General features: G+C 45.2%; 1 protein-coding gene across 2 annotated transcripts in view; it reads right to left on the bottom strand.

The window, feature by feature from the left end:
- ABCA5 (ATP binding cassette subfamily A member 5) overlaps positions 1-27,207 on the bottom strand; it is a 153,137-nt gene that overhangs the window by 86,487 nt on the left and 39,443 nt on the right. For both annotated transcript variants that reach the window (XM_033962419.1, XM_033962420.1), the window contains exons 8-15: positions 26,615-26,803; positions 23,387-23,534; positions 19,810-19,978; positions 14,722-14,780; positions 11,704-11,814; positions 7,972-8,135; positions 2,147-2,266; positions 253-391 (exon numbers count right to left, since the gene is read on the bottom strand). In XM_033962419.1, the coding sequence (XP_033818310.1) occupies positions 253-391; positions 2,147-2,266; positions 7,972-8,135; positions 11,704-11,814; positions 14,722-14,780; positions 19,810-19,978; positions 23,387-23,534; positions 26,615-26,803 (1,099 nt within the window). The remainder of the gene's footprint in view (positions 1-252; positions 392-2,146; positions 2,267-7,971; positions 8,136-11,703; positions 11,815-14,721; positions 14,781-19,809; positions 19,979-23,386; positions 23,535-26,614; positions 26,804-27,207) is intronic.

Genomic DNA, 27,207 nt, shown 5'->3' with positions numbered 1-27,207 from the left:
TTTCACTCAGAGGGTGGTGGATACATGGAACGCGCTTCCAGAGACTGTTGTAGACAAGAAAACACTAAATGGTTTCAAAGAAGGTTTGGATAGATTCCTAGAAGAAAAAGGGATTGGGGGGTATAGATAGGTATAGACCATTGCTCAGGAAGTGGGCCTGATGGGCCGCCGCGGGAGCGGACCACTGAGCAGGATGGACCTATGGTCTGCCTCAGCGGAGGCAACTTCTTATGTTCTTACGACACCATTTACCAGCGAGAATATCGGCCTCCTCCATAAAATGGGTGCTGAATACTATCACCCCATCCGCCTTCCGCATCTTTAGGAGATTCCAGACCACATGTCGAGAGCAGGGGTCCATACCGGCGGTCGGTTCGTCCAAAAGTAATACCTAGAGAAAATCACAAAATATTAAACTGTCAGGGAATTTTCCTCTAATAATATAATCATGTAATAACATACAGCAGATATAGGTCAGCATATCTGACCAGCAAGTTGCTTAGAGTCATACCTGCCACTACATCCCTCTAAGTCATTTGTTTTCCTTTGATCTCATCCTATCGCTAGACGGGGATCTTCAGGATTCCCGTCCGACATACTTTTGGGCTTGTCAGTCCTTTCCGAAATACGCGTGATATTACTAATATTTTACCTACTCCTTATATATCTCAGAAACTCTCATACACAAAGCATTTCTATATTTTTGTCCAAAGGAAAACTAACATTACCCAGCTTTCGAACAGAGCCCTTTCTACTTCCCCGAACCTCTTTTTTTAAAGTTTTTCCCGCCACCTAAAGACATCCTATGTAAGTGCCTGTAAGTTAAACTTCTTGAAACACACACAAGTCTTATATATTTTAACTGAGAAATACAGAATTATTTTTCTCTCCCAGTATTCTACCACTCACTGCCCGCTTTGCTCTTCCCGCAGTATTTATCCCACACACTTTTGAATTCTGTCACTGCTTTTGTCGCAGTCAGCAATCCCGGGAGGGCATTCCAGGCATCCACTACCCTTTCAGTGAAGTATTTCCTGACGCACCAGATTCACTGCACGTTCACCAAGGGACCTCCAGCGTCTACAATGCTTTTGTCCAATAGCAACCTCTGTGCACCATTTTCAAGCTGGACCCATAAAAGTAAGAAATCTGAAACTCACAAGCTGGATGATGGAATCAGAGTGCGTGATTCTATAAAAAGGTACACTTTGGACTAAATCGTGGAGGTGGAAGGGAGGTGAGACTTTTTAGGTTGGGGCAGGAGGCAGGAGAGATTCCAGGTGCCGTCTTCGCGCCCCACCCTTTCCTGAACCCCCCTCCTTCCGTGTGTGTGTGCCCCTTCCCTTCCTTCGTGCGTCTTTAATTTTCCCGGTGTGAGTAGCACCACGAACTTGCTGCCCGTGCCGGTGTTGGCTCTCTCCGACGTCACTTCTGGGTCCCTTGCTTCGGAAATGACGTCAGAGGAAGAGCCGACATCACGCAGGCAGCAAGTTTGTAATACTGCTCGTGATGGGAAAATTAAAGTGTAACAGGAGAAGGGGGGGCATGCACGTGGCAGAGGTGATCAGGAAGGAGCAGGGGGGGAGAAAAGGGCGGGAGAGGGGCACCACTCACCTTCGATTGGGGGTGCCAAGTTATAGAACTGCCTCCTTACAGAAGTGCTTCCCAAGTCAATCCTGGAGTACTCTCTTGCGAGTCAAGTTTTCAGGATATGCCCAATGAATTAGATTGTTAAGCTCTATCGGGCAGGGACTGTCTATTTGAGTGTGTTTACTGTACAGCGCTGTGTGCATCTGGTAGCGCTATAGAAATAAAAAATGGTTGTTATTGACTATGCATGAAATGGATTTGCATATACTGCCTACATTATATGCACATTCTTTCATGCAGTCTTAGTGGATATCCTGAAATCCTTTCTGCATCACAATCCTTCCTGCATCAGAGGTTACATTAGCACATAAACGCCAGCACGAGAAGGGGCGGCAAAACGCTCTGTTAAGCCTGATGCAGCCGATTGCATCGCTGTAAATATTTAGGATTCTCGTTTTAATGAAAGGACTGCGCACATGAAAAACGCTCTTAATCCTTCTCTAGGTTCGTGCAAGGCTCCCCTTGCTGCATGGCTGCTCTCCTTCCGTCCCCTCACCTTTGGATTCCCTATCATCGCAATTCCAAGGGACAACTTCCTCCTCTGCCCTCTGCTTAGCGCTTTCACTTGGTTGTCTTTGATGGCCTGCATATCCAAGCCTTGCAAAATCCTCTGCAGCTGTAAAAGAAAGGCACACTTCTGAGCATGGCAAGGTAAGAGTCTGACATCCCAGTCCCCTGAAAACCTGGACTTTGGCATTGCATGGAATTGCAAAAGCCAACAGCCCTGATTCACTTTTCATGTCTGTTGTTTGGTACAATGTAGACAAACAAATGTCATTAAAAATGTCACATGCATTTAGGCCATCTTTTACCAAGGTCCGCCAACCGATTAGTAAAAGAGGGGGTTCATTTTCACCTTCGCCATCAGCTTTTTCAAACCAATGATCCGGGCAAAGAGGATTCCAACCCTCGCTGACTAGTAAAGGATTGAAACACTCCCCACGACTCGTCCCCTCCCATACATAGCATCGGAGCATGTTAATTTACACCGCAAAATAAAATGTAAAAAACAAAACAATAATTCAGCATCAAACCATGCAATTTTAAATCCCACTGCTGGGTCCAGTTGTTTCAAATGATAATCCAGAAGGCGACAGAAGGAAGCTATTGAGCTATGAACTTCAGTAACTTGGTAAGTTCGGCCTTTCTCCGAGTTGGGGGTTTCTCACCCATATGGTGCAAAAAGGGAAATGAGTGTATATTACCCTGGGTTTGAATATTCAGAGATCTAGTCACACTGGTACTGGGGTGCATAAGCTAAAATATTAAGTTCTGAAGACTCCCTCCCTCTTTCGATTCTGGTTTTAAGAAAGGTTTGGACAATTTCCTGGAGGAAACATCCATAGTCTATTTTTGAGAAAGACATGGGGGAAGCCACTGCTTGCCCTGGATCGTTGCTTGCCATCAAATGTTGCTACTCTTTGGGATTCTAGAATCTTGTTACTCTCTGGGATTCCGGAATCTTGCTATTCTTTGAGATTCTGTGTGAAATATTGCTACTCTTGGGGATTCTAGAATCTTGTTACTCTCTGGGATTCTGGAATCTTGCTATTCTTTGAGATCCTGTATGGAATGTTGCTACTCTTTGGGATTCTAGAATCTTGTTACTCTCTGGGATTCCGGAATCTTGCTATTCTTTGAGATTCTGTGTGGAATATTGCTACTCTTGGGGATTCTAGAATCTTGTTACTCTCTGGGATTCTGGAATCTTGCTATTCTTTGAGATTCTGTATGAAATGTTGCTACTCTTGGGGATTCTAGAATCTTGTTACTCTCTGGGATTCCGGAATCTTGCTATTCTTTGAGATTCTGTATGGAATGTTGCTACTCTTGGGGATTCTAGAATCTTGTTACTCTCTGGGATTCCGGAATCTTGCTATTCTTTGAGATTCTGTATGGAATGTTGCTACTCTTTGGGATTCTAGAATCTTGTTACTCTCTGGGATTCCGGAATCTTGCTATTCTTTGAGATTCTATGTGGAATGTTGCTACTCTTGGGGATTCTAGAATCTTGTTACTCTCTGGGATTCCAGAATCTTGCTATTCTTTGAGATTCTGTATGGAATGTTGCTGCTCCTTGGGTTTTGGCCAGGAACTAGGAACCTGGATTGGCCACCGTGAGAATGGACCATTGGTCTGACCCAGTAAGGCTATTCTTATGTTCTTATAAGTGAGGTAATCACTGCCAATGTCATGCTTCTGTTCACTTTCCTTCTGTCCCCTAAATCACGCTCCCTCCCCAGCAGGGGGAGCTAGCAAGCAGTGCTTCTTACTGACTGCTGGCTCCTTCTCTTCCAGCTTCCATCTGAAATCAAACCTGCATGAGGTTCATAGTATTGCAAGACCCATTGGCCCTGTTCATTTCTGACTTCAGAAGGAACCCAGCCGAGGAAGAGACAGCAGCTGGTAAGGAACGTGGTGCCCCAATTCCTTGAGCTTGTGTCTCTAGACTTCAAGAATGGGCTTCCTTGGTCCGTATGAAATTGAATGCTTCTAAAAGCAGACTGCTATGGTTAGGTCCCTTACTACAGGTTATAGCATTGAAATCAGGAGACTCCGTAACAATTGAATTTTCATCTAGAATTCTTGGTTTTATTTTAGATTCTTATCTTTATCTTTAAATAATCAAATTGACAATTTATCTAAAAAGTGCTATTTTAGTTTACGGATGTTGAAGAGAGTTTGAGGGTTTTTTCCATCAAAATCATTTTGCGGTTTTGGTTCAAGCGATTATTTTGGCACATCTGGATTATGCAAATTCCCTGTACACAAAACCAAATTTAATCTGAAGAGGCTACAACTTATTCAGAACACAGAAGACATAAATATGATCATGCCTCTCCATTGTTGAGGTTACTTCATTGGCTTCCTGTTTTCTGGCGAATTCAATTTAAGTGCGCCAATGTAATTTTTTAAATTTTACATGGAATTTTTTCGCCTTTATTACCTCTATCATTTAACTCTCTTCAGTTTCACACTACCAGGAATACACATACATTCTGTTAACGGGATTAAAACTCTAGGTCAGGAGTAGGCAATTCCGGTCCTTGAGAGCCGGAGCCAGGTCAGGTTTTCAGGATCTCCACCATGAATATGTACAAGATGGATTTGTATGCACTGCCTCCTTGAGATGCAAATCTATCTCATGCCTATTTATTGTGGATATCCTGAAATCCTGACCTGGCTCTGGCTCTTGAGATCCAGAATTGCCTACCCCTGCCCTAGGTAATAATAATAATAATAATAATAACAGTTTCTATACCGCAGTACCGTGAAGTTCTATGCGGTTTACAAAAGACTAAAAGAAGGTACAAATTGATTGAACTTAAAAGAGGTGAAAGAAAGAAAGTGGTAATAGGTCAAAAGAACCGTTGAGGAGAGAGAGAGATGATTGGGTCAGTTGTCTAGATACACATTCCTTATCCTATTCATTGGTAAAAGTTTGGAACGATCTTCCCTCGATTATCAGAACGTCATTATCTCTATCACTTTTTAGGAAAAATCTGAAAACTTATCTCTTTCAGAGATTCTTAACTGAGGACTGATCTAATTTATTGAAAATTGTTCTATTACCTTCATTATTGTTTTATATTATATTCTTTTAAACTTTGTTAACCGGCTGGAGTCCTTGCTGAAATGATCCGGTATATACGATGGAAATTAGATTAGATTAGATTGAGCTGGAAGGGTAGATGGTAACGCTATGGGGGATGGAAGATGCTGCTGACCCAGGGGGTGCGATGGGAAAGGAAAGAGAAGGTGATTATGTGTTCATGGGGAGGAAAGGTGATGGGAACCACAATCAGCAGAGGGAAAACCAAACACTCCAATCGACTCATCTTCAATGTCAGAAAAATCTGCTGGTCTCCATTGGAAGAAGGCTCATAAGATACTTTTCTAAGCATACATTAGAAAACTTATTCTCCTATAGCTGATCATAAAACAGAGATTCTGTAAAGTCTGATTCGAAACGGTCCACCGAAAGTTAGGCGCCTAAGAGGCTTAATCCGTGCCGATACTGGCACTCAACACCACCCAGTCAACTTCAATTGGACTTAACTGAAAGAGGCGGTCCAGAGGAGGGCGAGGAAAATGATAGGAGGCTTGCGCCAGAAGATGTATGAGGAGAGACTGGAAGCCCTGAATATGTATACCCTAGAGGAAAGGAGAGACAGGGGAGATATGATTCAGACGTTCAAATACTTGAAGGGTATTAACGTAGAACAAAATCTTTTCCAGAGAAAGGAAAATGGTAAAACCAGATGACATAATTTGAGGTTGAGAGGTGGTAGATTCAAGAGCAATGTTAGGAAATTCTACTTTACGGAGAGGGTAGTGGATGCCTGGAATGTGCTCCCGAGAGAGATGGTGGAGAGTAAAACTGACTTGAGTTCAAAGAAGCATGGGATGAACACAGAGGATTTAGAATCAGAAAATAATATTAAATATTGAACTAAGGCCAGTACTGGGCAGACTTGCACGATCTGTGTCTGTATATGGCCGTTTAGTGGAGGATGGGCTGGGGAGGGCTTCAGTGGCTGGGAGGGTGTAGATGGGCTGGAGTAAGTCTCAACAGAGATTTCGGCAGTAGGAACCCAAGCACAGTACCGGGCAGAGCTTTGGATTCTTGCCCAGAAATAGTTAAGAAGAAAAAATTAAAAAATTTAAATTGAATCAGGTTGGGCAGACTGGATGGACCATTCGGGTCTTTTATCTGCCATCATCTACTATGTTACTATGATAGGCGCTTAACTCCAAAAAAGGAATTTTATATAGACAAAGCGGCTACACTACAAGTGGGCGTGGCTGGGAGGCAGATCATGGGCGTGTTTTTGAGTTAAGCGCTTCTTTGTGAATTAAGTGCTTTTGGGCTCCGACGCCTCTTGCTCGTATAGAACTCCGCTGCACGCCTCATATTCCGCCAATGTCGTTATGCCCACATTACCCCTCTCCTCAAGTCGCTTCTTTGGCTCCCTATCCGTTTCCACACACAGTTCAAATGCCTCTTAATGACCTACAGGTGTATTCGCTCCGCAGCTCCTCAGTATCTCCTCTCTCCCCACACTTACCCTCCAGGCGCACCGCTCATCGGATAAGTCTTATCTGTACCCTTTTCCTCTATTCCGTTCTTCCTACTTTGCTGCACCGTATGCCTGGAACAAACTGCTTGACTCGGTACGTCAGACTCCGTCTCTGCCAGTGTTCACATCCAAACATGTTTTGGGCCTGCCCCGCAATCCAACAGTTTTGGAGATATCTTGGCCTACATACCATATCGCTTTGGGGATGTCAGCATTTATCTCCAGAGCCCTTTTGATGAGAAAAAAAGCCATCCTCACCAACTGGCTCTCCCGTGATCCCCCGTCATATGCACAATGGAGATCCCTAATGATAGTGCACGCAACACTGGAGAGACGCATGGTGGGAGACTTGACTCTTGGCCCGGGTCGCAAATTTTGTCAGGTGTGGGAGCACTTCTGGCAGGACCTCACACCGCGTGCTCGCAGTAGACTTTTGAATCTTTAAGATTTTATTCCCACTCTCAGCTGTTGGACTGGCCATGGATTCTTTGTGAGGGGAGGGGAGGGGGGGATGGGAGGGGAATTGATTATATTGTTGAAAATGTACTACTGTTTGTATTTGCTTCTTACTGCTGGAATAATAAAAATCATTTAAACAAAAAAAAAAAAAATAATAAAATAAACTTGAAACTCTGTGTGGCCTCCTGTTGGAAACAGCCTCATCTTCCTGCTTTGTCTTATCTGCTTTCTAAGCTCAATCAACTTTATTTGATGTCTAAATTGACTGCATTACATACAGATACTTGTGGTTCTTTTCGTCGAACTTGGCTTCCATATGGCCGTCGGAGAGGAATTCCTTGATGGCCTTGGGATGTCGCCAGTTGGACGTTCTTACCTGCTCTGCTTGGGAATTTTTCTGTTTAGTTTCACTCGGTGGGGGAAGGGGGGGGCGATGATATTTTTTCTGTATTTGCTTTGCTATTTTGCTTGTTGCCATTCAGCCTGTGTACTTTTTCTTTGCCCTCTTGAATAAAATTGTTTAAACACATACACACAAAAAAAATAACAGCGGTATACCAAATAAAAATAACTATAACTGACGCCCAGTAGCGCTACAGTAGGATATTCGCGCCTGACGTTAGGCAACGAAAAACCCTGGCGTAAACATGGTGCGCCTAAACTTTAGTTTCCTGAGCGTAGACGCCGCTAGACGTGATTCTCTAATGGCGCTTATCTTTAGGCGGACTTTATAGAATCTGGGCCGGAGTGAATGCGGCGGACACAGCTCAGCAAGGCCTACCTCAGCGAGCTCAGCCCCTTTAACCGCAGCAAACACTGACAAGTTCTCTTCCACTGTGAGAGGCTCGAAATGGACATCCGACTGCGGGCAAACTCCGATCAGCTTTCTCAGTTCCAACATCTCATCAATTTCCGTGACTCTGTACCCGTAGACAGTAGCAAATCCTGCGGATGGGTAGGTGGGAAGGGAAGACAATTTATTTCATTTGAACTGAGAGTTCAAGGCACGTTGCAGCTTAGCAAAAGTTATCAAATATTATCAAATGTTCAACAAGTCACTACATCAAATAGAATCAATAAAATACATACATTAAAATAAATACATACATCAATAAATACATACATCAATAAATACATACATCAATAAAATAAATACATAAATAAATACATACATCAATAAAATACATACATCAATAAAATAAATACATAAATAAATACATACATCAATAAAATACATACATCAATAAAATAAATACATAAATAAATACATACATCAATAAAATACATATTATTATAGATTGCATTGCTATCTATAATAATAAAACCTTAAGCACGCATGCACACTTGAAACTCTGTGCCTCCGTGTCTCCACATGCGCAGTAGAATAGAACCGCCGAGCAAGGGAAGCGTCTCAGCGCAGTGGCAGCAGGAACTGCCGAGCAGGGAAGCGTCTCAGCGCAGTGGCAGCAGTCCTGACCTGCCAACCCCCATTCCTTACCCAAAGCAGCAGTGGCAGCGCTGTACACAGACTGTTTGCGGCAAGCCCTGGCAGGGCCTTTCCTCTGCCGCATCACTTCGGCATGGGGGGGTTGGCGGGGAATGGGAGGTTGGCGGGTCAGGATTACTGCCGCTGCTATTTCTTTGGGGCACACGGGGAGGGAGGAGGGGTTGGTAGGACAGGACGCTGCTGCCGCATCGGGTAAGTAATGGGGGTCCAGGAGGCCAGACCTGTGGGGGTGATGGACCAGGTGTGTGTGTGTGTGTGGAGGGTCCATCAGGGTGAAGGGGTAGGGAGGGGCAGCCTGCCCAAAGATTCAGTGCAGTGAGCAGGGAGGAGGTAGGAGGGGGGAATCAGGAGCTGGAGAGAGTGGTCTGAGGATACCATTGGGGGGTGGGGTTTGAATTGGTGCAGGCTCTGGTGTTGGGGTGCGGTTGGGTGAAAGGGTTAAAGTGGCAGATGTTGGAATGGGGAGGGGGAGAGTTGCATGCTCAAGGACTTCTAATTCTCCCTCTCGCTTTGATAAACAAGCATTTTGGATTACGAGCATGCTCCTGGAACATATCTTTATTAAATTTCAAATACAAGTCACTAGCGACAATAATAATATTTCAAGGAGACTTGCAATGAATTAAACATGATTACAGAAAGAGAAATTGGAATTTAAATGAGTACAGAGTACGATCAAACAAAAATTATCTTTAAATATTAATGCTGCAAATAATGTTCCAAGTAGTGTTTGAAGGGCTTCCAGATTTGACAGACCTTCTTATGAGACAATGTACCTTTAGCAAAAGTCAAGTTATATTTCTCTTTTTGAAGCACTGACTGCCATCAAAAATAAACATTAAGGGGTGGCTTAGCATTTAGCAGGCACTAACCCCTTCTTTTAGCAGCTGCCATGCGGCAAAAGCCCCAAAGTCCTTTAAATCTCTAAGGGCTTCGGGGCAGTTACCACAGTAGCACCAACTAGCGTGGCTTTGTAACAGGTGTGTGTGTGGGGGGGGGAGGGGGGTGTTTAAATTGGTTAGCATGCACTAAATCTAGACTAATAGACTACTGCAATGCGCTACTATTGGGAATCTCTTTGAAATCTATGAAAAAACTCCAATTAATACCACACACCGCAGCATGACTCATATTCTATAAATCAAGATTCGATTATGTCTAATGCTGCATAGAATTTAAAACCCTGTTTGGTAATACTCCTGACAGCTTCCCAAAATCCACGGAAATGCAAGGCAGAACACTAGAACACCGGAATTCCGACAGACTATGTCCTACCCATCTATGAAAGGTATAAAATACACTAGGCCCCAGTGCAAATATTTTACCTACTGTATTGCTAGAACGTAGAACTCACTTCCCACAGAGATCTGAACTAGAGAATGACACAGGGACAAAATTTTTCCCCATCCCCCGCAGGAACTTATTTTCCCGTTCCGGCGAGTTCTTTTCCTGTCCCTGCCCCATTCCTGCATGCTCCGTCCTCATCTGCACAAGCCTCAAGAACTTTAAAATCGTAAGTGTTTGAGGCTTGTGTGGTTAAGGCAGGGACAGTGACAAAAACCCGCGGGGACGGGGAAACTGAGCTCCCGTGGGGACGGGGAAACTGAGCTCCCGCGGGGACGGGGAAACTGAGCTCCCGCGGGGACGGGGAAACATTTGTCCCCGTGCCATTCTCTAATCTGAACTCCCAACAGTCTCAGAAAAGATCTGAAAACTTGGCTTTTCCAGAACTGGTTTGAGAAGTCTTGAGTAATCTAAACTGCACACAGCAAGATAACCCTCGTACCATAAACCTACACTAAAAAAAGGACAATAATAATAATAATAATAACTTTATTCTTATATACCGCCAGCAATCTTGCGACTTCTAGGCGGTTTACAAAACGAGAGACTGTAAATACAATAAAGAGAAACTGTACATACAATGAATTAAAGAGTATAGCAGTGTGCATCTGATAACATTAATAGTGTTTACGATAGTATAGAAACATAGAAAGATGACGGCAGAAAAGGGCTACAGCCCATCAAGTCTGCCCACTCTTCTGACCCACCCCATCAAGTCTGAGTGCTAATGACCCAGTTCCCTAGCTCGACCCCCGTAAGGATCCCACGTAGATGTCCCATTTGTTTTTAAAGTCGAGTACACTGGTGGCCTTGACCACTTGCACCGGAAGTTTGTTCCACTGATCCACCACCCTTTCTGTAAAGAAATACTTCCTGGTGTCACCATTAAATTTCCCTCCTCTGAGTTTGAACAGGTGCCCCCTTGTGACCGAGGGACCCTTAGAGAAGAATATATCGCTTTCCGCCTCGACACGACCTGTGATGTACTTAAACGTCTCAATCATGTCTCCCCTTTCTCTATGTGTGCTGCAGGCCAGGAAGTGCCAAGCTGCTTACACAGAAGTAGAAATATTCCGTAAATTGAATAGAGTGTTCATGGTTAGTGATTAGGGGTTGAGGTTAACAGTTTATAAGTACAGGTATGTGATGATGTTACGAGGGGGCTTGATGTTCCGGTTCGTTGCCTAGGTATTTCAAGAATAGGTAAGTTTTTAGGTGTTTCCTGAATTCTTCATAGTTGTTTGTGTGCGCAATTAGTTTTTCTAGGTCTTTACCCCATATGGCTGCTTGATACGATAGCCGTTGTTGATGGTGTCTCTTATATTTGCACCCTCTAGCCGGTGGGGAGACAAATTTCAGGTGTGTTTTTCTTCCGTGTCTGTTGGTTGGGAATGAGAAGAGGTCTGTAATGTATTTTGGGGCTAGACCATTTAATACTTTGAAGCAGAGACATCCTAGCTTGAACTTCGTGCGCGCCTCCATCGGCAGCCAGTGTAGGAGTCGGTAGGAAGGGGTTATGTGGTCGGACTTCTTCAGCCCGAAAATCATCCTGACTGCTGCATTTTGTATTAGTTGTAGTCTACAACCCACTACCGAAGAACTGATATTGGTTAACCCACAGAAACTTGCAATAACTGCCCTGCTTTGGTCTGTAATTCTTACCGTCCGAGGGAGGGCAGAGGCCACAGAGGATGTTCAGCAGAGTGGTTTTCCCAGTTCCACTATGGCCTAGCAGGGCTGTAATCTGACCCTCGTATATCTCAAATGACAAACCTATTTTAGAAAGAGAAACAAAAATTTCAGTGTCTTACCATGAATGTGAATTTGTGAAAGCATCACCAATTGATCGACATCAGTCCACAACAAAAGGGCACTATTGGAACAGTATATAGGGCCATATAGGCAAGTTTAAGTTGATGAGAAGTTATCAATGTGGACTACAATGTTACCACTACCTCATGCTGTTTTGGCACAGGTCTCATTTTATGAATAATAATAATAATAATAATGACCCCCTTGATAAAAAGAAAAGTCACTAGAAATTGAAATCATTGTTATATGTAATAAAAGTGAGCCAAGTCTAGGACAATCCAGCCATTGTGACATCACTGTTGAGGTTGGCTCTTAGGCACTGGTGGAATGAGGCTTTATGACATCACAATCTCAGCTCTGGAATGTTGCTACTCTTTGGGTTTCTGCCAGGTATTTGGGACCTGGGTTGGCCACTGTTGGAAACTGGGTTTGATGGACCTTCGGTCTGTCCCAATATGGCAATTCTTATGTTCTTATGTGAGCCAAGGATAGGACAATCAAGCTATTGTGCCATCACTGATAAGGTTGGCTCTTAGGCATTGGTTGATTGAGGCATTATGACATCATCATCATTTATTAACTTGATATACTGCAAAGTACCATGAAATAGTTTCTATGTGGTGTACAATGAAAAGAGCTGCAGAGTAAGAGAGTCAGAAGTGAAGAGAAGCCAGACACAGGAATTGAGGATAAGCAAGACTGAAAGCTCTTCACACCGAGGGGGGGGGGGGGGGAAGTTATTTTAACACAGGTCCCAACCAGGCATAATAGTAAAATAACCCGTCTTAACGTTAGCCCACAATGATAGCTATCTCTCTAAGTCTGCAGTCATTCTGTGTAAAATTTTCAGCCAAAATACAACATATGAAGGTAACAACTCTATCATAAATTATTGAAAGAGATGCTTGAAGCTCACATTACATTCTGAACTGAAAATAAAACCTGTAAACCTTAAGGTTGATGGATGTTCATCAATAAATGATGCTAAGGCCAGCATGCACTTCTGACTCACATTCAAGCACTGAAACACGAGCAGAGACAGACAAAAACACCATTCGTACATCAAAATAAATTGCTTAAAAGATCCAAAGACAAAGCTATTTTTTTTATATACCACTTATAGCCCAAATGGTTTAAATTCAGGTACTCAATTATTTTTCCCTGTCTGTCCTGTGGGCTCACAATTTATCTAATGTACCTGGGGCAATGGGGGGATTAAGTGACTTGCCCAGGGTCACAGGGAGCAACGGATTTGAACCCACAACCTCAGGGTGCTGAGGCCGTAGCTCTAACCACTGCGAACCTCCAATTTGTATTTTGGGGCCAAAGAACTGTGCATGTAAGCAGGTGTTTATTTGTGAGGAGACCTCCCCCCCCCTTTAAAAGTAGCCCCCTCCACACCTGTATGGGTGCCGTCCATAGCATGTGTAGCCTTCCCTATGAGAAAAGGGGAGGAGCTAGAGGCAGGGATAGGGGCAGGTTAATACAGTTAAGGATCTCATTTTGAAATCCTGGTGTATCTACCCACTTACACTGTATACCGCGCCTGCAAAATATTCAAGGCAAAAAAAATCCCGCTGCACTGGCCTCTGCATGATTTTGCAAAAGAAAAATTCAACTCAGATTCCAGACCCTTGGGTCCAGGTACCCCACAGACCTGCAAATTATGGGGTTCTTTTACTGAGCTGTATCCAGGACAAATGCGTGTTTACTGCAGGTTGAAAAAGTACTATCATGGGGGGAGGGGGGTTTGGACTGGCGCACGCTTCCCACACTCTAAAAAAAACCCCACAAATTTTAGTTTTTAGCATGGGGGTGTGTTTGGGAGATTAGGCATGCTCTGTGCTAAGCGGTTAGTGCAGCAACATTACCGTGCATTAACTAATTAGTGTGGGAGCCCTTTGGGACTGATTCTATAAACATAGAAACATGATTGCAGATAAAGGCCAAATGGCCCATCCGCAGCATCCACTATCTCCTCCTCTCCCTATTGGTTAAGGCTCTTAACATTTGCATCTCCTTGTCCTATAGGCTAAGGCTCTTTACACCTGCATTGTGAGGTCATAGAAACCTGATGACAGATAAAGGCCAAATGGCCCATCCACTATCTCCTCCTCTCCCTATTGGCTAAGGCTCTTAACATTTGCATCTCCTCTTCCTATAGGCTAAGGCTCTTTACACCTGCATTGTGAGGTCACAGAGCTTTATGATTATAGAAACATAGAAACATGATGGCACATAAAGGCCAAATGGCCCATCCGCAGCATCCACTATCTCATCCTCTTCCTATTTGCTAAGGCTCTTAACATTTGCATCTCCTCTTCCCATAGGCTAAGGCTCTTTCCACCTGCATTGTGAGGTCATAGAGCTTTATGGTTATAGAAACATGATGGCAGATAAAGGCCAAATGGCCCATCCGCAGCATCCACTATCTCCTCCTCTCCCTATTGGCTAAGGCTCTTAACATTTGCATCTCCTCTTCCCATAGGCTAAGGCTCTTTCCACCTGCATTGTGAGGTCATAGAGCTTTATGGTTATAGAAACATGATGGCAGATAAAGGCCAAACGTCCCATCTGGTCTGCCCATCCACAGTAACCATTATCTCTTCCTCTCTCTAAGAGATCCCACGTGCCTATCCCAGTCTTTCTTGAAATCAGAGACAGTCTCTGTCTCCACCAACTCTTCCGGGAGACTGTTCCATGCATCTACCACCCTTTCAGTATACTATTTTTAAGCTCTTTTAAGCGCATGGAAGCACTTAACACAGCTTATTTTTGAGAAAACACAAGAGTCCAAAGTGTAATATTAATAATGCGACCTTCACTTTACATTCATGGTGGGTTCCAAGAACAGCAAACAGCACGCACCTCGCACGGCTTCCACTTGTTCATGCTTCTTTCTGAAGGATTTTTGCACAGATTTGATTCTGGGAAAAATAAATACAATACATTTTAATAAAATGTGTCATTTTATTCAGGTCTGCCCCACTTCAGTTCTGAATTTGCATGATGCCCTTAATGCCTGGTTAGCAAACTATTCCAGCAGCCCCTTAGCCACATGGCCATGGGAGACAGACTGATTCTCTGAGTGCCATAAAAAAATTCCTGATTTTGGTACAAGCACTTGCTGCTGATTCGGGCAATGAATTAGGTGGTGTCAGGTCAAAAGCGCGCCGGGACAAAGGCACGCGCAGACAATTGAGAGCAGCGCAGAGGCGCGCGCCGAAGAAAATTACTGTTTTTAGGGGCTCCGACGGGGGGCGTGGGGGGGAACCCCCCTTTACTTAATACAGATCGCGCCGCATTGTGGGGGCGTTGTGGGGGGTTTGAGGGGTTGTAACCCCCCACATTTTACTGAAAACTTCACTTTTTCCCTGTTTTTAGGGAAAAAGTTAAGTTTCCAGTAAAATGTGGGGGGTTACAACCCCCCAAACCCCCCACAATGCCGCCGTGATCTGTATTAAGTAAAGTGGGGGGGGGCTCCCCAACAAAAACCCCCGTCGGAGCCCCTAAAAACAGTAATTTTCTTCGGCGCGCGCCTCCGTCTTGCGCTCAGTTGTCGGCGCGCGCCTTTGTCTTCCGCGATTATGTCTATGAACCGAATTAGGTTTATGTCGGCATGCCTGGAAGATAAAGTTCTTGAAGGATCAGGACCTGAGTATTAATTACCATGCAGCTGGAACAGTGGTCTCAAACTCAAACCCTTTGCAGGGCCACATTTTGGATTTGTAGGCAGTTGGAGGGCCGCAAAAACAAAACAAAACACAGTTAGGGGTCCTTTTACTAAGGCATGCGTGCTAAATTGGCTAGCGTGCCTTAGTACAAGGACCCCTAACTATCTTTTCTGTGGCCCTCCAAGTATCTACAAATCCAAAATGTGGATTATCAGAAGCAATTAATTAATTTCAGCTATACACAGCTGAAAGCAGTGCAACACGCAGAAAATGAAAAAGTATCCACCGCTCTCACCTCCTCCAGCACCGGACACACGCACAAACTGCGCTGCCTCCAACCATCGCTCCACATTCTGGAACGTTGCCCTCCTCACTGCTAAAACCTCACGCAAGCGCTTTCCTGCGTCTGCACGCAACTGGACTCCACCTCAGAATCGCGTGCAGACGCAAGAAAGCGCTTGCGTGAGGTTACAGCGATCGCCGGACGTGACCGCCAGACACTTGTGGAGCGGACAACGAGGGCCTCAAAATAGTACCTGGCGGGCCGCTGACCTAGAAGATCTAACCAACATAGGGAAAACCTAATTCTTCCATTCCCCACTCTAAAGATCTTGTGAATAATGGATACCTGTGGTGTACCTGGTTTGATGGCCGCTCAAGGTGGTGCATCCTTTCTCCTCCAGGCTGTGGGGTGGGGTGGGGGGTTTAATGCAGCAGTTGTGGGACCAAGGTTCACATGCGCATAGCCGTCAACTCTGCCAGCCCCCTGACATAAACTTCCTGTTCCGGGGCAGGGGACTGACGGAGCTGGCGGCCACACACACGGATCGTGGCCTCGCCAGCGCTCCACGCACTACACAACGCCCTGCAGCCAGAGCGGACCGCCCTCACTGTCCTGTCCTTGGCACGCTAGAGATAGATATTACTTTTAATTACCCACTACTATTTATTATTTCTGTAGGACTACCAGATGCACAGAGCGCCGTGCATTAAACATGCAAGAGAGGGTCCCTGATCCAAAGAGCTTACAATCTAATTATGACAGACACACAGGTTCTTACACACATTTCAGAAAGTTATTTTTAAAATCATCTTTGTTTGTAAAATTTTTAGAGAATTAAAATGATTATTCTGTAGATCACTGGAAATGATCGGTTTCTGAACTGCATCGATCCGTGAGGTTTTGCGGTCAATAAATGTGATGTTGATGACAAAGAGTGAATCAATATAAGATGCTCAGGAAGGGAAATACCTTAATCTGGAATAATTTGCCCAGAGACTTTAGATTATTAACTTCTTACGTGGCTTTTTTAGTAAATTAAAAACCTTTTTTATTTGCTATAGGGGCATAATTCCAAGCGATTTAACAGGCCAGGAGTCTCCTGCCTAATTAAATGGTTTGTGTGGGACTTTCTGGGGATACTGAACAGCACTTAACCAGACAGTGCCACTGAATATCAAAATTAACCTCCAAACAGGAAGCTGGTGATTTCAGCTGGTGAACTCGTGCCAGCCAATTATTTAGCGGTTCTGCAGGGCAGGAGCGAAGGAAGGTCGCTCCTGCCACGATTCATCGCTGGACCACCAGGGATACTTAAGGTATATGGGGGAGGTGGGAGGGAGATACAAATGATTAGAATCGGGCTGAGCTGGAGGCGGAAGGGATCCCTCCTGTCCCAGCCACCGCTGGACCATCAGGTCTCATGACAGGCCCGGTGGAGGCCTGCAAGGCATCAGGAGGGAGGGGGGAAAGGGTAGAGAACCTGGCAGGGAGGAGGGCTGGGTGCAGAGACTGGCAGGGGAGGGAGGGGAGCTGGATGCAGAGACTGGTAGGGGAGGGAGGGAGAGAGAACAGGGTGCAAGGCCTGACAGGTCAGGGCAAGGCAAGGAATTGCACTTGAATATTATAATCCACTTTAGGCCTTTTGTATAGGAAGCTGGATTGGAAATTCAAGCTGAATTGCCTATATTCAGGAAATATATATATTTCAAACCTGCCTCTGATTTGAAGTCAATTATGCATTTATTTTACATTAAAAACCCCAAAGCTGTTTATGGCATACGAGAATATAAAGAACAAATGAATTTAAAGGATTCTTGCATCAAACCCTTGCGATATCACTGCTGGCTCTTTTAAGAGTGGTTTCCTGCACTCCCGGTCCTTCATTCTCTCATCCAACTGGATTCTTTTGCAACTGCCTTCAATTTGCATAAGGGTATAGGCTAGTGGCTTATTGATTATTGAAAGGGAAGGACTGCACTGGAGGAGGGAGGGATATATTAAGGGGGGTGCCTTATAAAAGGTCAGAAAAAATTCTCCTTACACTCTCAGCAATGCTTAAAATCTCCGTGATTTTCCACCGAATGATGTTCCAGTCATAAACACACTCGGGTCGATATTGCAAAGCACTTATGCGGTTGGCACAAGCACCGGCTTGCCTAAGTGCTTTTTTATGATTAAAAAAAAAAAAAAAGAAGGAAAATTTGGAGCATCTGAACATCTAATTCTGTACTTCCTTATCACCCAAGCTACATCAAATAGTGGGTTCTATCCCCCCGACCAGCAGACAGACGTACAGAAACACGACAGTTTGCAGTGATAACCCCGGTATGAGTGGGTGAAGCCTGAAGTCAGTTAGTATTTCTCTGCCTCCAGCAGATGGTGTAGACCAGCTGGTACCACTGTCTTTTTTTTTCCCCTTGATGTGGTCTTCCACCCCCAGGCTCAGGATACATCCTCTGACCCCTGGGTGGGTCTACAGGTTCTCCTGTGTTGAGTCAAGCCTCTCATCTTCCTTGATTAAAGCCCTCGCCTTCAAACTTGTGTTTCTGGAAGTGGCTGACATAGTATCTGCAGGTCACCAGCCATCAGGGCCACTAGTCCCTGGAGTAACTCTCTCCCCTTTGACCTTCCCTCCTCTGGACCCCTTGCACAAAAAATAGTCAAAAAAGCCTGAAGGAGGAAAAAAACAAAACAAAAAAAAAGACAGCTGCACCAGTCTAGCCTAAACCATCTGCTGAAAACAGAAAAATACCTAATGCATCCGCTTCAAGCATGCAGGTTTTATATACAGTACTCCCCCGATATTGGAACCCCCGTGAATCTCGAAAAACCGCAAATATGGTTTTTCATGGGGGGAGCCTGAAGAGGGCAACGGGAGAGGCAGGAGAGAGCAGCCGGAGTGCAGGAAATCACTTGCGGTACGCTCCAACTGCCTCTTCCTGCACTAAGTCGGGCCTTATCCAATCAGGAGCTGCGTGTCAAAGCAGCTCCTGATTGGATAAGGCCCGACTTAGTGCAGGAAGAGGCAGTTGGAGCATACCTCGAGTGATTTCCTACACTTGCGGCAGTCTGGCTGCTCTCTCCTGCCTCTCCCGCTGCCCTCTCCTTGTCAGTGATTCGCGGTCGGAAAATACCGCAAATGACCGGGACTGCGAACCGCCGACCGCGAATGACCAGGGAAACACTGTATATGCAAGAACGGTAGATATTTTTCTGTCCCTGGAGAGCCCACAATTAAAACAAACAAAAATAAAATTACAAAACACTGAAGTGGGGTTTGAACCTGGTCCCTTGCTTCTCAGACTGTACCACTAACCGTTAGGCTATTCCTCACTACTACCATATTTCCCCCATATATAGGCCACAGGAAACGCCGATTTACATTTTATAACTTTAAGATAAGCCGCCCCATGTTACTAGCTGCGGCTTATCTAAGAGTTTTAAAACTTTCATGATGTGTTTCCTCTGAGTGTGAGTCCTTCAGCTGCATTGCTGCCAGTAGGGGGTGGTGCTTCGGTATTGTGCTAAGGAAAGACAAGTTCCCTGGAGTCCTGCAGAGCTTGCCTGTCCCTCAGTGCTATAACCCTACGCAATTTTATAACATGGAAAAGCTTTATAACATTACCCTCTATCACAGTGTCCTGCAAACCGTAGTGGCCGCGGCTCGAGGCATCCGGAAGAACGCGGGCGTCACCGTAACGACGTCATGCCAAGCGTGACATCACCGCGTCGACGTCCTCGCACGCGCGAAGCCCCTCCAGCTAGTCCCTGAAATGCCAGTAGGAGGCGCCAGCAGGGAAGAGGGCCAGAGAGATGGAGAGGCGCAAGAGGCACGTCCTGCGGGCGGTCAGCCGGCGCCTCTCCTTCTCCCTAGTGTGCCGTGGCACATCTGAAATCTCAGGGGGGGGGCACACAGTTTGTGATACACTGCTCTAGCGCTTAGGAACTGCTAAATGTAATAAGTGAAGTCTGGGTGGAAGGATCCGTCAGTGTTCTTACCTGATAGCTTCCTTTCCTCTGAATTCTGAAGATACGGATTCCACCATCTCACTGGCGCCCATACATCTGCTCGTGGTCGTCTCATCCAGCTCGCTGTAATACTGGCGACGTTTTGACCAGAAGGAGGGTTTCAAGAAGAAGAAGAATGTACGGTCTCCGGAGAACTCACCTACATTTTATAACAAACAAAAAAAATCTCTTTCTAATCGACAGGTTTCCCCGAAAATAAGACCTAACATGATTTTCGGGGTAGGTCTTAATACAAAGAAGCCACTGCAAGTTCCACACCACAGATTTGCATAGTGAGCTGCTATTATTCCTTCAGGGGGTGATACTGCTGGGGGGAGATTTTAATGTGTTTCCAGATGGGCGACCGGATCATTCTAAAGGGGGTGGAGATTCAATTAAGGGGTATACTCGTGTCTTTCGGGCATTTATGCAATCCTTGGGATTGGTAGACTGTTGGCACCTTCTGCATGGGACCCAGCGCAATTATACTCATTACTCTTATGCGCAACAAACCTATACTAGGATAGACGGACTCTGGGCTCATACGAATCAATGTGGAAAGGTTAGGGGGGCTGAGATTGGGAGTATTCAGGCGTCTGATCATGCCCCAGTGTGGGTGGAATATACTGGGGTGATATCTGGGGGAGGAACCTGCTACTGGAGGCTTAATGATTCTCTACTTAATACCACCGAGGTGGAAGAGGAGATTCTCTGTAGCATAGATAATTATCTGGAGTTTAACGATACGGGGGGAGGTGTCAGATGGGATTCTATGGGATGCCTTAAAGTCCGTTTTGCGGGGTGTTTTTATCAAGTGGGGAGCTCGATTTAAACATCGACGAATTCGAGCCCAGCTATGCTTACGGGAACGCTTCCTTTCTTTGGAGATGTTGCCCAAGAGTACATCAGAACCCCAGACGCTGGCGCAATTGCGTCAGATACGGGGAGAGTTGTTGCAACTTCAAATGGAAGAGTTTAATCATGCGCGAGAGCGCTTTCGGTCTTATAAGTATGAGCATAGTGATAAATATAGTGCCCAATTAGCTCATTACATTAAAATTAAACAGGCAAAGACATCTATTACAGCGATTCAAGACAATGGGGGGCAGGTACAGGTCACAGATAAAGATATAGGTAATTCCTTTTTGGAATATTATCGACAATTGTATAGTCTTGATGATTGTGGGAAAATGATGATCGGAAGTCGCTTAATGAGCCGGTCATGTTGGGGAAGTAATGGGGGGGGTCATTCGGGGTGTAAAATCTGGGATTAGATGGCTAAACGAGCCGCTTTTATAAGAAATTTGGACCAGGTGGCCCCATTGTTAGTGCGTATAATAAATGGGGTCTTGGAAGGGGGTCGCTTGTCGGATTCCATGGGGGAAGCGAGTATAGCGATCCTTCTGAAACCTGGGAGGGATCCGTTAAGTTGCAGTTCGTATAGACCTATTTCCCTGTTGAATGTAGATGTTAAAATCATTGCAAAAGTTTTAGCCGTACGTCTGAGTAAGCTTCTTCCAAGCTTGATTCACATGGATCAATCTGGTTTTATACAACTGAGGCAAGTGGGTGACAACATTAGAAACATAGAACATGACGGCAGAAAAGGGCCACGGCCCATCCAGTCTGCCCACCCTAATGGCCCACCCCCTAACTACCTCCATGAAGAGATCCCACATGCCAAATAGAAACATAGAACATGATGGCAGAAAAGGACCACGGCCCATCCAGTCTGCCCACCCTAATGGCCCACCCCCTAACTACCTCCATGAAGAGATCCCACATGCCAAATAGAAACATAGAACATGACGGCAGAAAAGGGCCACGGCCCATCCAGTCTGCCCACCCTAATGGCCCACCCCCTAACTACCTCCATGAAGAGATCCCACATGCCAAATAGAAACATAGAACATGACGGCAGAAAAGGGCCACGGCCCATCCAGTCTGCCCACCCTAATGGCCCACCCCCTAACTACCTCCATGAAGAGATCCCACATGCCAAATAGAAACATAGAACATGACGGCAGAAAAGAGCCACGGCCCATCCAGTCTGCCCACCCTAATGGCCCACCCCCTAACTACCTCCATGAAGAGATCCCACATGCCAATCCCATCTTTTCTTAAAATCTGGCACGCTGCTGGCCTCAATGACCTGTAGTGGAAGATTATTCCAGCGATCAACCACCCTTTTGGTGAAGAAATATTTTCTGGTGTCGCCATGAAATTTCCCACCCCTGATTTTCAACGGATGCCCTCTTGTTGCCGTGGGTCCGACGTACATTTTGATGTGACATGTGAGGAGGAACCGGGAACAGGCGGTGTTGATGGCGATCGATGCTGAGAAAGCCTTTGATTGGGTATCTTGGGATTTCTTGTGGGCTGTTATGGAAAAGGTGGGATTGCGGGGACTCTTTATTGCTTGGGTTCGATTGTGTGACAAAATGGTAAACACGCCTATTACGCATGGGGTTAGCAGCGATTAAATGTCTCATAGCTGCTTATTGAAAACAGTCCCTGATGAACATGAATGGAGGGTGAAGCTCTCAGTGTTAGGGAAGATGGAAATTTATGTAGCTAAGCGTCGAAGGTATTATCAACAATCATTACAAACTTGGACTTTATTATTAAGAAATTGAATTTATTGAACTTATAGGACCGTGGAGAGATCTTGATCCTATTGTGCATTTGATAGTGGGGGAGGGGAGGGGGGGATTTGAGTTGAGTTTTTGGGTGTATTTATTGTTATGATTATTGTGGATGTTTATATATTGTTAATGTGGATTTTGTACTCAGCAGTGTTGGTTCGCCGCTGAATTTTCTGTGTTTTATTGCTTATATAATTTTACTATTCCTTGTTTGAATCTCAATAAAAAATAAATTAAAAAAAAAACAACCAAAAAAATTCCCAACACTTGGCTTATGTACATCTCTACTGAGAAGTAAACCCAAGGAAATAAAATAAAACAAACCATATACGTACAATAAAATCACAATAAGCGTAATTAAATAACCAGTGGACACTTGTATGTTAAAAGTAATGCAATCAAAATGAAATAAAGTGAAAATGATAAAACAAAAATTAAGATATTCTAAATAAATAAAGCCTAAAAAGGAGGGACACTGCCTCGTCCCCCCCTGCACAGACCATCCCTGAAGCCACCTTCAAACATAGGGAGTGGAACGCTTTTTTGTTAGGGAAGGGGTAGGAAGCCATAAGCTCTGCCCAGCAGCCTCTCTCTCCAGCTTCCGACTCCCCCACCCGGTCACTGTAATTTTAAGTCTTCCTGGGCGGCGGCTGCCCGATCAACAAGCAGGCCTGTCCCGGAAGTGTTAATTCTGAAGCTATGTTTGTTGATGCTGCGCGGCGGCAGCCAAAAGACTTAAAATTACAGCACCCAGGAGGAGGTGGGTAGGGGAGTACAGCCACCCACAACCGACTCCTCCGATCACCAATCTTTGGGGAGGCCATATCCCCATGTGGCCTCCCCCCCTTCCGATGCCCATGCCTTCAAATACAAATCTGATTCCACCTGCGCTTTCCCCAGATATGTCCATTGACAGACTGTACCTGGAAGGATCTGATCGAGATACACAGCCAGAAGCAGATATATCGCAGTGTCCACGACCAGAAAAATATAGGTGATAATCAGTGGATATGGTCCATCTTTTAAATTGGAGAACAGGGCTCCAGACTCAAAATCTTCAAGATGAATGACCTGGGGGGAAAAAAAGGCAAACCAGGAAGCACATAGGAAGTGTGAAATAGCCATAAAAACTATTTAACGGTAGCGAAGAATTGTTTTTCTTGGCCACTGTTGATGGCAGGAGTCAACAGGGATTTTTGGCTAAGCACAAAAATATGAAGGTCCGGGGGGGGTGGAGGGAGGGTTACCAAAACAGAAAAATTCAGAATTAAAAAAACAGTTTTTCTTTTCTTTTTCCCTTTCTAAGGTTAAAGGAGGAAAAACTGGAAATTTTGAACAGTTCCATTTCTAACCTTGAGAAATGTTCTTTCTAAGCTGTGTGAGCTTGGGCCGAATGATGGTGATCTGGGCTCTTGGACAACAAGGGGCATGGGTCCCTAACCACCCCTACTGGGTCAGACCAATGCTCCATCTAGCCTAGTATCTATTTCCACACTGGCCAATCCAGATCACAAGTACTGTACCTGGAAGCATTCCAAAGAGTAAAATAATTCCGGAATCCCGAAGATGAGGAAGAGTCCATGCTATCAATCCCAGGGCAAGCACTGGCTCCCTCCATAGCAGACTATGGACTTTTCCTCCAGGAACTTGATCAAACCTTTTTTAAGCTCCATTGGAGAATTTTACAATGAGCTTACACTTAAGTGTTTTAATGGGTTTTAAGTGGCATAATTGTAAGAGTGTGACAAAAATACCTTGAAAAATTTACGATAATTGTCATGCCATTAAAAATCAATTAAAAAAATTAAGCACCTTCTGGAACCAGCACCTGGGTCTATGGTGCTTAGCAGCGCAAGGGTGAGACTGAAGTCCAGAAGTAAGTGTGCTTAGGGGAGGCGCCAGACTTCGGTGTCGTGGGCGCTACTGGCTGTGATTCTACAAAGACCCTAGGGTGCTGGAAACACAGGTCTGTAAAACCCTGGCCTACATTTCTAGCACCAGGGTCCTTGCTAGGTGCCGTAGCCACAATTCTGTAAGCGGCGCCTGTCCGTGACTGGCATGCAACAGGTGCCAGTTTTCTAGGTGCCTGCCACGTCAGGCGCCACTTTACAGAATCAGGCCCACAAATCCTAATTGGTGCCAATTCACATCACTATTTGTTAGAAGCTTGATTAATGCTCATTAACAGCTCATTAGCCAATTACATGCATCTCAGAGTCACAAACAAATTTAGGTGCCCAAATCTGGGCATTGCATATGGAATCTGAGAGCAAACGTTAACTACTCAGATGCAGTATAATCTGTAAAGGAGCGTATCTCGATCCCAAGGAAAACATCCACACCTTTACAAATACAGTACAGTGGTACCTTGGCTTATGAACATAATTCGTTCCAGAAGCATGCTCGTAATCCAAAGCATTCGTATATCAAAGCTTCCCCATAGAAAATACATACATTGCCATACATTTCCCCATAGAAAATAATGGCAACGCAAATAATTTGTTCCACAACTCATACCTGTCTTGTGGTCCCTGTATAGCTGCAGGTGAAGGAGGAAGAGGAGTCCTCAGCGCAAAGAAGGCGGCCAGAGAGGGCGGTAGACGTGCTTGAAGGAGCGGGGAAGGGAGAAATAGGAGTAGACAGGGACAAGCTTGTGCAGGTCGTCGGCCGGGTTTAGGTAGTAATCAGGAGGGGTGCTGGTCGTGGAGCTGCTGGCCGGGGACATTTTCATTGCTCTCCATGGATGAATTTGGGGTTGGTCAACATCTTGCTGTAGCCGACGAGCAAACACTCCTCGGGTTTAGCACGAAGGTAGAGTGCCGGTAGGGCGCCGCCCACGGATAGGGTTAGGAGGGCGTGGAGGCGATGGAGGACTGCGAGGGGGGGGTCTTCTGGTGCGACACGGCAGGCGGGCAATTTGAAATGAGTGCCGTCCCGATAAACAATCACGTACGCGCGCGTCACATGTAAGCAGCATGTCATCAACGATGTGCGCGCTTACATGTGACGCGCGCATACATGCTCGTTTATCGGGACGGCGCTCGTTTTGTGAGTTAAGGTTTGCGGGAGTGTTTTGCTCATCTTGCAAAACACTCGCAAACCACGTTACTCGCAAACCGAGGTTTGACTGTACAGTGGTACCTTGGATTACGAGCATAATCCGTTCCAGGAGCATGCTCGTAATCCAAAATGCTCGTTTATCAAAGCGAGTTTCCCCATAGGAAATAATGGAAATTCGCTTTGATAGGTTCCTACCTCCCCCCCCCCCCCCCCGAGGCCAGCGGAGATCTCCGGAGAGAGCGTGAACTCGCAGGCCTTGAGCATGTGCAGATGCTCAAGGCCCAGCAAGAAGAGGAGGCCGATCTTCGGGCACCGGCTCCAACGCACAGGACATGCCAGTGCCGGTGCCCAGATGACAGTAAGAAGCGGCAGGGAGGGTGCCCAATCGCAGAGGGGAGGGTACCGGTTCGCAGGGAGAGGGTGCCGGATCGCGGGGGGAGGGTGCCGGATCGCGGGGGGCGCCGCTAGCAAATCGAGGCACGCTCGGTTTCCGAGGTGCCGATTTTGCGAATGTTTTGCTCGTCTTGCAAAACACTCGCAAACCGGTGCACTCGTAAACCGAGGTACCACTGTACATGGTTATTGCATGGATACCTACCTTTTCCCCCATTTTTATCAAGCTGTGCTGCCGAGCAGCGTGAGTTAAATGCCAAGCCGCCCATAGGATTAGAATGGATGGCTCGGCATTTATTTCTTGCTGCTCAGCAGTGTGGATTGATAAGGAGGGGGAGGGGAGGTTGATAGGAATGCACTACCGCATTCACTAGACCCCCATTTCTTGGTTTTCTGTTACAGCAAAAAAATTCCTTAGCTTTTTCCTATTGTGCGTCCCAGATAACGGGACATTCCAAAAATGACATAGACAGTGGATAAACAGTCTGTATGGACTAATAAAGAGCCAGGAACACAAAATATTTGAATTTACAGACTTATGACTTATTTACATTATGTTTACAATAGCCGTAAATGATAACGGTGAATAATACAAAACTTTGCTTAAATAATTACGATTGGAGCCAGCGTAACGCAAAACGTATTACGATAGGAAAAGGTTAGGCAATTACATCGGATAAAAAAAACACTTGTCTTACTTGAGCAACGCCAACTACGAAGGTACAGTGACAGATGGGACTCAACAGCCACACGAACGCCTTCGGGAAGTCCTCCACCAAGACGATCAAGAGGCCTGCACCGCCAAAGACAATTGTAGCCACAATCTCCACAGTGCCCACATAGGCTGAATTTTTGAAAATGGGAGTCAGCATTAAGGCAAAGAAAATCTAGAAGAATGAAATTAAAAAGTTACCAAACGCGCAGCCCTTTTCAAACAGCTAGCGTGCTACTTAAGTTGGTCTTTCAGATGGATTCAGTCAGGTCACGTGATTGTCAACTTTACTTACATAGTGTAACATACAGAGTAGATGACGGCAGATAACGACCCGAATGGTCCATCTAGTCTGCCCAACCTGATTCAATCTAAAAATTTGTTGGTTTTTACATTACATTAGTGATTTCTATTCCGCCTGTGCCTTGCGGTTCTAAGCGGATTACAAATTGGAAGAGATCTGGACATTTCCAAGAGAATTACATAACAAAGATTCATGTAAGTTACATGTTACAGTAGAGAGTTACAAATAGAAGATATCTGGATTTTTTCGAGAGAATTATATAGCAAAGATTCAAG

The sequence above is a fragment of the Geotrypetes seraphini genome, chromosome 10 (genome assembly GCF_902459505.1).
Source record: "Geotrypetes seraphini chromosome 10, aGeoSer1.1, whole genome shotgun sequence".
NCBI classification, from domain to species: domain Eukaryota; kingdom Metazoa; phylum Chordata; class Amphibia; order Gymnophiona; family Dermophiidae; genus Geotrypetes; species Geotrypetes seraphini.
This window is presented reverse-complemented; position numbering and strand designations above follow the sequence as displayed.